General features: G+C 43.4%; 1 protein-coding gene across 1 annotated transcript; it reads right to left on the reverse strand.

Annotated features, from left to right (window-relative positions):
• Positions 1–1,881: 1,881 nt before the first annotated feature.
• LOC104624202 (probable palmitoyltransferase ZDHHC8) lies at positions 1,882–7,020 on the reverse strand (the record flags this gene model as incomplete). The annotated part of the gene is made up of 2 exons (XM_010291503.1): positions 1,882–2,884; positions 5,984–7,020. Coding segments are annotated over 2 exons (1,209 nt in total), but the record flags the coding sequence as incomplete, so codon positions are not given.
• Between the last annotated feature and the right edge of the window lie 3,009 nt (positions 7,021–10,029).

A 10,029-nucleotide genomic window follows, 5' to 3' on the forward strand; every position in this document is an offset into this window, starting at 1 on the left:
AATGTGCCCTTGTCTAGCTCCCTAGCCCAAATTCAGTGTATCACACATCCTCTCTTTTTCGGGGCTTATATATGGCATACATGATACTTTAAAAACAAGTAAGTCTTGTGATACTCCACGCACCAGAGTGAATTCCAGTCCTTGAGGAAATACTGCATCTTCCTGAGGAGTTAACATCAGGGTAGAGTTGCAGATAAATAACAGTTAAAGGTGGAAGAAATCTATAAGGCCATCTGGTCTAGCCCCTTGCCCCTGCAGGTTCACCTCTTACAGAATTTTTTTTAATGAGTTGTCCAAATATAGTTTGACTGTCCTAAATAGTTAGCCTCCAATATTCTGCCTTGGAAGACTATTCCACTGCCCCTTCCCCTCCATCTTTTCTGCCCCCTTCTAAATGTAGACCACTGGTTATCAGTGACAACCCTTTGATTTACCTTTGGTTTTATATCTTTTAACTAACATGTTTGTAAAATTATGATACTCAATTTCCACTTCATTGCTTAGCCAGTGGCATGGGTTTAGCCCTTTAAATCTTCTCATCAGCCAACCTGTCCAGTCTTTTAATATATATTGCTCTGTCTGTACCTGATCCAGTTTGCCAACATCTTTCTGGCACCGGGGTGCCTCCAACTAAAGACAATATTCTGCATGCCAGTGAGCAAATCTGCATAGAAAGACTATTGCTTCTCTGCTCTGCAATGTCCTACCGTAGGCATTTAAAATATCATCAAGGCAATAAAATGCACACTGATTTCTAGCTCACTCTCTCGTAACTCTGGCCTATTGCAGCTGCACTGCTTTCCAGATTTGTCCCTACAGGCAACATAGAGCATTACACAGAGATGATCAACTTTCTTATGTTTTCTTCAACCTTCCTCTCCAAAAAAATGATGTGAAATGCAAGGGACATAATAAGCATGTATTGCAGCAGATGTCAAGACTTATCAAATCAAAAGATAAATTTTAAGCAGGCAAAACTGAGGTCAATATTTGTCTTCTGGAATAATCAATCTCAACATACATGAAAACAAGTAAGATGTTATCAACACATTCTGAATTGCTACCGTGTATCAGGAGAGCTCTCCATTACAGTCAAGGACTGAAAAGGATTCAATTACTTGAAACAAATATCCTGAAAAATTATGAATTTAGCTCTCTAGTCAAAACTATTCACCAGGAGAACCAGGTGGGAAGTCGAGGTTTCATATGCTGATTGGCTCAGTGATAATAATTTTTAGTGACTTTGGCAACAGTCTCTCAGGATATTCTTAATTGCACACATGATCTGGCTCATTCGCATTGGTCCAGATCTCAGTACTTTTGACTTCTGAGGTGGTAACTGAATGGGAAAGAAAAGGAGATATGGAATGGAGAAAAGAATAAAAAAATTTCCATTCATCCCAAAATTAGCTTTGCCAGAGTCCTCATATTTGTGACAAAAGTAATGCACCCCTTTCTTGTTTTTTATAGTAAAGTTGCCTTTAAATCCAACAAAGTAAATGTAGTTTTCTGGAGACAGGAAAAGGAACCTTCAGATGTTAAATAGATTTGATTGATATTATTTTAAAAAGTTGTTCCCCAGGGGAAAAAAAAACAAATGGAAAATCCTTTGTCTAACAGTACTGAAGACCAGAGGGAATGTGCTAATAATTAAGCAGACAGAAAATTTATATCCTTTAGATGTACAATTGGCTCAGTTACACACACTGTAGATTCAACAGATCATGATAACCTTGCTGCAGGATTACACAGATGGCACCAGGGCAAGGCAGTAAACCATGTTATTGCCTAAATCCAATGAGTAATAAGGAGGGTGCAGGGAAAACAGCTGTTAGCTGTTTAAAATATGTTCCCATCCAAACATTTCCTTTTTTATCTGCTTGGTCTTGTTTCCAAGTCAGAGAAGCCTTTAAAAACCAGACGGAGCAAGAGGTCAGAGTGGAAGATCCTTACTGGTGTTGCGGTCCTTTTCCACAAGAGACGAACACACGCACGCGCGCACACACACACACAAGATTTCACACACAGGGAGGTGAATGGCAGACAGTGAGAAGCTGTTGCTATCCTTTCTCCTGCTCCCATCTGAGACGAGGGAGCAGGGAGGCTGTTAAAGACGACATGGCATTTGTGGCCCAAGCGCCCCTGCCTTGCTCCTTCCCAGGAAGAGGAACCTGACCTGCAACGCCTGGGGGACACAGAGCAGTTCTCACACACACAGAGTGCCCAGCACAGGAAGCCTGCTTTCCATGTCGGTAGGAAAACAGCAGCTGGGGCTCAGACTCTTGCCGGACAGATCGCTGGCCAGAAGAACTGGGAAGGGGTGTGGGAAAAATGGAATGATCCTGGACGACTGTACTTTTTCACAGCACAACTGGTACACAACCGGTTTGTTGGACAGACACACGCACAATGGCTTTAGCACTCTCTTGCATGAAAGAAATCCGCTCTGTGGTTGTGGTGTTAGGTCATAGCCAGTTCCTGCCTATTGGTTCAGGAAGAGTCTGATGGACTGTACAATTCTATTCCCTCAAGAATAAGGCTGCAGCTGGCTTTTGGCCAAAAGAGAAAGATGAAAACAGAACAAACCCAAAACAAGAAAAGGAGAGTGGCCAGCTACTGCTGCTCCTTCTTTGTTGTTATTTGAGTCTTCACAGTGCTCCTAGCTTCATGGCTGGCTGAGTGGATGGCTCTTTGCTTTTAATTAATTTTATTTTACACTGAAATTTCATAGGTTGTTCCACCAACTCCAGACACCTTCTTAACGTTTGAGTGTCTAGCAGGGCTGACAGGCGTCCCCTGGGAACTTGATGTTGAACCCAACCTGGATATTCCTTTGGGCTGTCCATTTATTTTACTGTGAGGTGTCTTCAACTGCATGTCATCCCTGCATCAAAAGAAATATCGAAAGATATAACGTTAGTGACCAAAGTGTGATAGCAAAATGGCTTCATTCCGGATAAACAATTATCCCTGTTACCCCAACTCCAAGTGTTGCAAAATATTCAACCATGGGAGCAACCTAGTTGAAGGCAATATACTTGATGAAAAGCCACTCAAATGAGAGAATTCATTTAGTCATTAGGTTAATGGATCAGTCCCCAGTAATATTTGTTCATTGAATTACTTGCTTAAATGCTTTCTTGAACCAAACTAATTGCATAAGCATCTGTAGGATGCATGGAGGTTTAACTGTCACCACTGCTGACCTTCAGCCAAACTGTGTCTTATAATCAGAAATGAAATACTCAGAAAAAACACTTCCCAGTCAAATAACCAGTTAAACAAAATTATGTTGCTCGTCTCTGAAAGACATAAGAGAGGTGAAGTGTAAGACTTCTTTATGACAGAAGACACAATCTGAATCAAGTCAGGAAGCACTCTAGGATGCCTGTAATTAAAGACCATATTCCAGATGGACTCTTTAGAATAATTTCCTTTCTTATAACCTACTGCCAGGGAGCACAGACAACAGGCTTTCCTTAAAAGATCTTTTAAATCTAGGCCACTACACACTAAAGCTTAATGTGTCTTGTCCCCAAGACTCATAAAGTAATTAGATAAAAGCCTACCAAAGAACTGTTCTGGAAGTGCCAGCACAACCAGGGTCTACTGTATTCTCACATCTTACTCCTGCACAGTGGATGTCTGCTTGGGTTTGCCTCAGTCTGAAGTTTAAGATAGGCTCATGCCAGCAGCAGTGACTGTGGGCTCAAACACCTTCCAGAAGGGAAAACTTTCTGTCTGCTTGCAAACTGAGGCAGCCTGGGCTATTTCAGACCACCCTGACTTTTTCTGGAGGCCAGAGGGTTTGATGGATTAACTGTATTCAAAAGGCCGTTTCTTTCTTTACATGTGTCTGCAAAACAAAGCTACCCTGGACATTTACACAGCTCTTGATAGGCTCAGAATAGCTCCAAAACTAAAAGCACTTTTTATGTGGCAACCTGATCTAACAGCTGTACCCTGGAGCTGGAACAGCAGGTCCATCAGCTCACACCAGCCTGGCTTCTGCTACATGTTTAAGCCATGCTTACACTAGAGAATGGAGTCGAGGGTATCTGAACCAGCAAAGCACACATACATAAATATAAAAAAATACTATTGTGTGGTTTTGTAAAATGCTGCTGTATCCACAAACAGACAAAATACGCAAGGACCAAATACTACATTTGCCTCACTGAAGTATTATAAAAGCCCTAATTCAGTGCTAAAATTCTCCTGAAGAACACAGTCTGCCTCCTGATACAAGGCAGAAAGGAGCTGAGGAGTGTTCGGGGAAAGGGGAGAAGGAAAAGTCATTTGTAGTATTTGTATGATTCTATTCTATGATTCTACAGACAGGGCTCTGAGCGACCTGCTCTAGTTGAAGATCTCCCTGCTCGTTGCAGGGGGGTTGGACTAGATGACCTTTAAAGGTCCCTTCCAACCCAAACTATTCTATGATTCTATGACTGACAGAGAAAACATGCTAGATTTACAAAGCATAGAGTGCCTGTGGGAGGTTTATTTTATTAGGTAAAAACCTTCAACTTTATTAGGCTATTTATTTATTAATCTAGGTACGTAACTTGACTTCAGGAACTTCAGTAAAAAAAGATCCTTTGCCACAGTATCATATGTCTGCACCTTCCTTTAACATCTGATGGGATCTGTAGCTATTTTAATAGCTAGACCACTTTTGCCAGACACTGTTTTTCATTACTTCAAAGAGCTGAACTAAAGTGAATTTACAGGCCCTACATTTTAAACAAGCACAATGTAAAAGCAGTGGGACCGACAGGCTGACAGCATAACCAAGAACCAGACACTAAAAGGGAAATAGCGTTTCATATTAGCATCTTTCCTACAGCAACAGCTGACACATCCAGGTCTCAAACAGAGGGCAGAGAGGCAAAAGAGAGTCTACAGGTCTTCTTTCACAACAGACTCATTCCTTTAATACATATGAAGAGGAAAAAATGGCTGTCTACCTCCTGCAAATTAGATCCTCCACCAGTAGACAAATCATCTTAACTACAATTCACTTGAGAACACTGAGGAAAAACTTGCTGACACTAAACTTCAGGAGACCTGCAATAATGGTTCTCCCACATTTCAATAACTTTCACCAAAATGTTGGATAATACTGGAGTGAGACACATGGGACCTTAACCAGAGGACAGCATAGTGCAGTAAGTGCCAGATGCAAAGAAAACCTAGATATTTCTGATGAGCCCTCCAGGCCCCAACTTGGCTGAAATACTGCATCCTCAGCAGGATCATGTAGCTCTTTTCAGACTTTCCAAGCCCTACAGTATCCAGAAGGAAGAGAAAGAAAGATAAGCACATGCAGAAGCTGCAGCTGAGGATCTTGTTCAGACACCACTTAGGCTCTCAGCACACCAAATCCTCGCTCTCCCCATGCCTTCTCACAGAAAGGAAAGAGGCAGCAAGGTCTTAAGGTAATGCCAAGACGGTCTGTGCTTTTATCACCAGTTCTGTGCTGTGGGACACTCAACACAGCTAACTACACAGCTCTCTATGCCAAGCACAATTTCCAGGATGGGTCTTAGTCCCTGTTTCCCCTAGTGCAGGGTATGCTCGCACATGCTGTGATTCCAGCTTTGCCCCTGCATCCAAGCAATGGCTGGGTCCAGCCTCCCTTTAGGTGGTAAACTAAAACAGCACCACACTTTTGTGCGTAACAGGAGGGATAATCTGCCTCATATCTTGCAAATAATTATCCAATTCAGCTAAGACACTAAATCACTATGACTTTTACAACTTAATTGATCACCTGCGGTTCAAGTTACAGCAAAAGTGCAAACATTTTGTCATGATGAGGTTGCTATGAGGATGTTGCAGAATTGAAGAGCACCCACAAACCTCCCACCCACGCTGACCTACAGCAAACACATCATTTGGGTTGTGCCTCCAACAAAGCGCTCTGCACTTGCTTGCAAAGAGATTCATATTGCAAAGCAGCACCTAAAGAAATACATACCTTTGTGCTCCCACAGATTGCACCTCTGTAATTTCCACAGTGTTTACAAATGAGACAGCCTTCGGGCCTCCATAAGAGGGTGACCTAGGCATCCCTGTGGGGGACGACGGGACCTGGTGGCCTGGGGATTTGTAGGAGCCATTGCTCACCCTGCCCTGTAGTGCTTGATGGGACTGGACATTATTATTCGCTAAATCAGCTTGCAGAGAGGTTGTGGAAGTCCTTGGTGCTCTTGTCATTGCACTTGAGAGTGAAGACACCGAGGACTGCAATATAGGGTTCCTTGTGCTAAAACTGGTAGCAGCCATCAGATTGTCTCTAGATCCGTATCTCATTGCCATGCTGCGTGGGTCTTCAGAGAGCGTGCTGACTTGCTGAAGGCTGTAAGAGCTAGGGGTGTCATAGACACCTGAGTCTGCAAACACTGAATCAGGGTGTGAGTGGAGGAGCTTCTCCCTCTCTTCCATCTCTTTCCTCTCCTGTATGGATGCCATAATGGTTTTGGAAAGATTATCATAGCGGACTGGGGAAGGGTCTCGCTGATGCGGAGCTGGACCCCCCAGCACTGGGCTGAAGCTCTGTGGTGGCTGGCGTTGCAGCTCACTCCCCCGTAGATGGCACATTTTGGCTGATAAATATGGGGAGTGGTACCCAACGGAGCTGACTGCAGAATGGGCAATGCACTTCCTCCCCGAGGGTGACATAGGGTTTAGCAAACTGTCATATGAAAGACTCCCATTTCTGTTTGACAGGGAATTGGGAGAAAAGATGCTTTTGTAAGGGGTGGAAGCTGCCCCTTCGGACTTTATTGGATGAAGGGGCACTTTGTCTGTCCCTCTCTTGCCAGCAGATTTCAGGCTCAGGGATCGTGAATTGATGGCAAAGGAATCTATCTGGAGTGGGGAAGACTGATAGGTCTTGTGGAGGGAGCTCTTCCGGTAGCTGGGGATGTCCAAGCTGGGTTCAGACTGGTAATCAAGGCTCCTGCCATCCTCTTCTATTAGAGCCCCTTGACTGTGTCCCTCCTGCATGGTGATCTAAAACAGAGGTGAATATGAGAAACATAAGCCAATGACATGTAAGTACAGGTTTGCTCTCCATGGTGAGTACATGGGAAGAAAAGAGCTGGAGGTCTTCTCTCAGACTCCCAGCCCAGCTATGACACAGGTTCATTTTAAGGCATCTCCTAACTCCTCTTCAGCATTTGCATCAGCATCTTAGAAGCACGGAGGAGTTATAATAAGTGCTAAATAATACTGACTTTAGTAGATATGTCAATACATGGACACTGAAAACACAGAATGAGACCTTCTAAACTGAGACTCAAGTCTTGGTAAAGGTAAATCAAACTGTAATCTGATAATACTGCCCTTGGAAAAAGCACTTCAAGTTTTCTACAAATAGCTCTTGAGTTGAGGGATGTCTGGTTTTGCATGCTGAGTCAGAAATACTTTAGGCTTCATTTCAACCCACTGGGGACCAGCACACTCTCATCCACTTTACTCAGAGCTATGAATAGTCAGTAATTCTGAATTTCTGGTCATAGGTCTTCAAAATTAAGCACCTAAGCTTAATTAAAGCAGAGAGGCTCCTTCCTAGCATTACAATTTTCTCTTTTTTATTGCCTGTTTAGGAGAGAGTGGCCATATCAGAGAAGGAAACATAGGCCATAATTTATTTATGTCCATTGAAAACAGATAGGACTTCATGTTGTTTTACTCTATGAAAGACTGCTTCCAGCTCTGTTCACTTTAAATGCCATTCTGCGCTAAGCAAATAATTTTTGCTTTTATTTTTAAGGGTTTGCCATAATGCACAATAAATTGGACATTGGCTCTGCAGACGAAGAATTATTATCAGTCACATATTTAATCAGAAATGCAGTCAATGCAGTTTGTTCTTTATCTAATTTCTTTTACAGGAAAATTATCCAAAAAAGCTTAACTGGCAAAAACACGGTTTATTCCAAATTTTTCTTCAACTTTTTTTCTTCGACATAGAAGATAGGGAAATATGCAAAACAGCTCACTATCTTCTAGAGCATGGTGCTACATTTGGCCTTCTCTGGAAAAAGGAGACCAAGTGACAGCCTGTGAAGGAGGATAAGAGAGCAATAACGTAGCTTATATTTGTGCTACTTATCCTTGTGCCCCGATTCCTCTTTCCTAACAGCTTTTACTGCTTAAATGCAAAATTACATTAACAGGCTGAAGAACTGATACAGAAGAGACACATGATATTCCTCACACCAGCTAGTCTCCTTCCCTCTGTACCTTATACTTAGCTATGGTTTGGCAGACAAATACATGCTATCCTATCAGCTTGCCAAGTGAACTAATTTTTATAATATTCCCACTTGACTACTAGAAAGTTGTGACTACTATAAAATTGAACAAGTCCACAAAACTAATTGCATGCACACACTGTTGTTGTATAGTAACAGCATTTTTTTAGGTTAGGATTGAAACAGCAACCCTCAGAGTGAAGATGCTGTACGCTGTTATCATTTCATAGCACTGCCCAGTCTCCTGGCCTAATCAGAACCTATCCTGTATCTATATTGCACCTATGGCTGCATACTGAATGAATAAAACAGGCTTGCCTTCCATGGTTCTCTGACTTCTGGCATCATGACCCAAAATACTGTTGCTTACACAGCTCAAAATTGCTAGCTGATGCCTGTAAACAGAATATTTTTAATTGGATGTCAAGCTATTTTTCATGTAATAACATGAAGATGATAGGATATTACACTTGTCAGATACAGTGAACACACTGTTGTTCTTACGTACCCTTTCATAAGCCAATCTTTTCTTCATTAAGTGGACAAATAAATACAGAGAATTACTGGTGGGAGATGTGGTGGCTGGAGGCCGTCTTGGGCTTAGCAACCATGACATGATAGAATTCTCAATTCTGAGTGAAGTAAGGAGAGGGGTCAGCAAAACTGCTACCATGGACTTACAGAGAGCAGACTTCATCCTGTTCAGGTCATTGATTGAGAGAGTCCCTTGGGAGACCAACCTGAAGGGCAAAAGGGTCCAGGAAGGCTGGACGGTCTTCAAGAAGAAAATCTTAAAGGCACAGGAGCAGGCGGTCCCCATGTGCCGTAAGACGAGCTGGCGGGGAAGACGACCGGCCTGGCTGAACAGGGAGCTTTTGCTGGGACTCCAAGAAGAGTACAAGGATCTCATTAGGTCATGCAGAGAGAAAATTAGAAAGGCAAAAGCCCAGAACTCACTCTGGCCACAGTCGTAAGGGATAACAAAAAATGTTTTTACAAATATATTAACAGCAAAAAGAGAGACAAGGAGAATTTCCATCCCTTATTGGATATGGGGGGGAACATTGTCACCAAGGATGAGGATAAGGCTGAGGTACATAATGCCTTCTTTGCCTCAGTCTTTAATAGCCAGTCCAGGTATCCGCAGGGTATTCAGTCCTCGGAGCTGGAAGACAGGGATGAAGAGCACAATAAACTCCTCATAATCCAGCAGGAAACAGTTAAGGACCTGCTATGCCACCTGGACCACAAGTCCATGGGGCCTGATGGGATCCACCCAAGAGTGGTGAGAGAGGGCTGGCGGAGGAGCTTGCCAAGACACCCTCCATCATTTGTCATCAGTCCTGGTTAACAGGGGAGGTCCCAGACGACTGGAGGCTTGCCAATGTGACGCCCATCTACAAGAAGGGCCGGAAGGAGGATCCCAGGAACTACAGGCCTGTCAGCCTGACCTTGGTACCGGGGAATATTATGGAGAGATTCATCCGGAGGACACTCCCAGGGCATGTGCAGGACAACCAAGAGATCAGGCCCAGCCAGCACAGGTTCATGAAAGGCAGGTCCTGCGTGACCAACCTGATCTCCTTCTATGACCAGGTGACCCGCCTGGTGGATGAGGGAAAGTCTGTGGACGTTGTCTACCTGGTAAAGCCTTTGACAGTGTCTCCCACAGCATTGTCCTGGAGAAACTGGCGCCTCGTGGCTTAGACAGGTTTGCTCTTCGTTGGGTAAAGAACTGGCTGGACGGTCGAACTCAAGAGAG

Source organism: Phaethon lepturus, unplaced genomic scaffold, assembly GCF_000687285.1.
Source record: "Phaethon lepturus isolate BGI_N335 unplaced genomic scaffold, ASM68728v1 scaffold40317, whole genome shotgun sequence".
NCBI lineage: Eukaryota > Metazoa > Chordata > Aves > Phaethontiformes > Phaethontidae > Phaethon > Phaethon lepturus.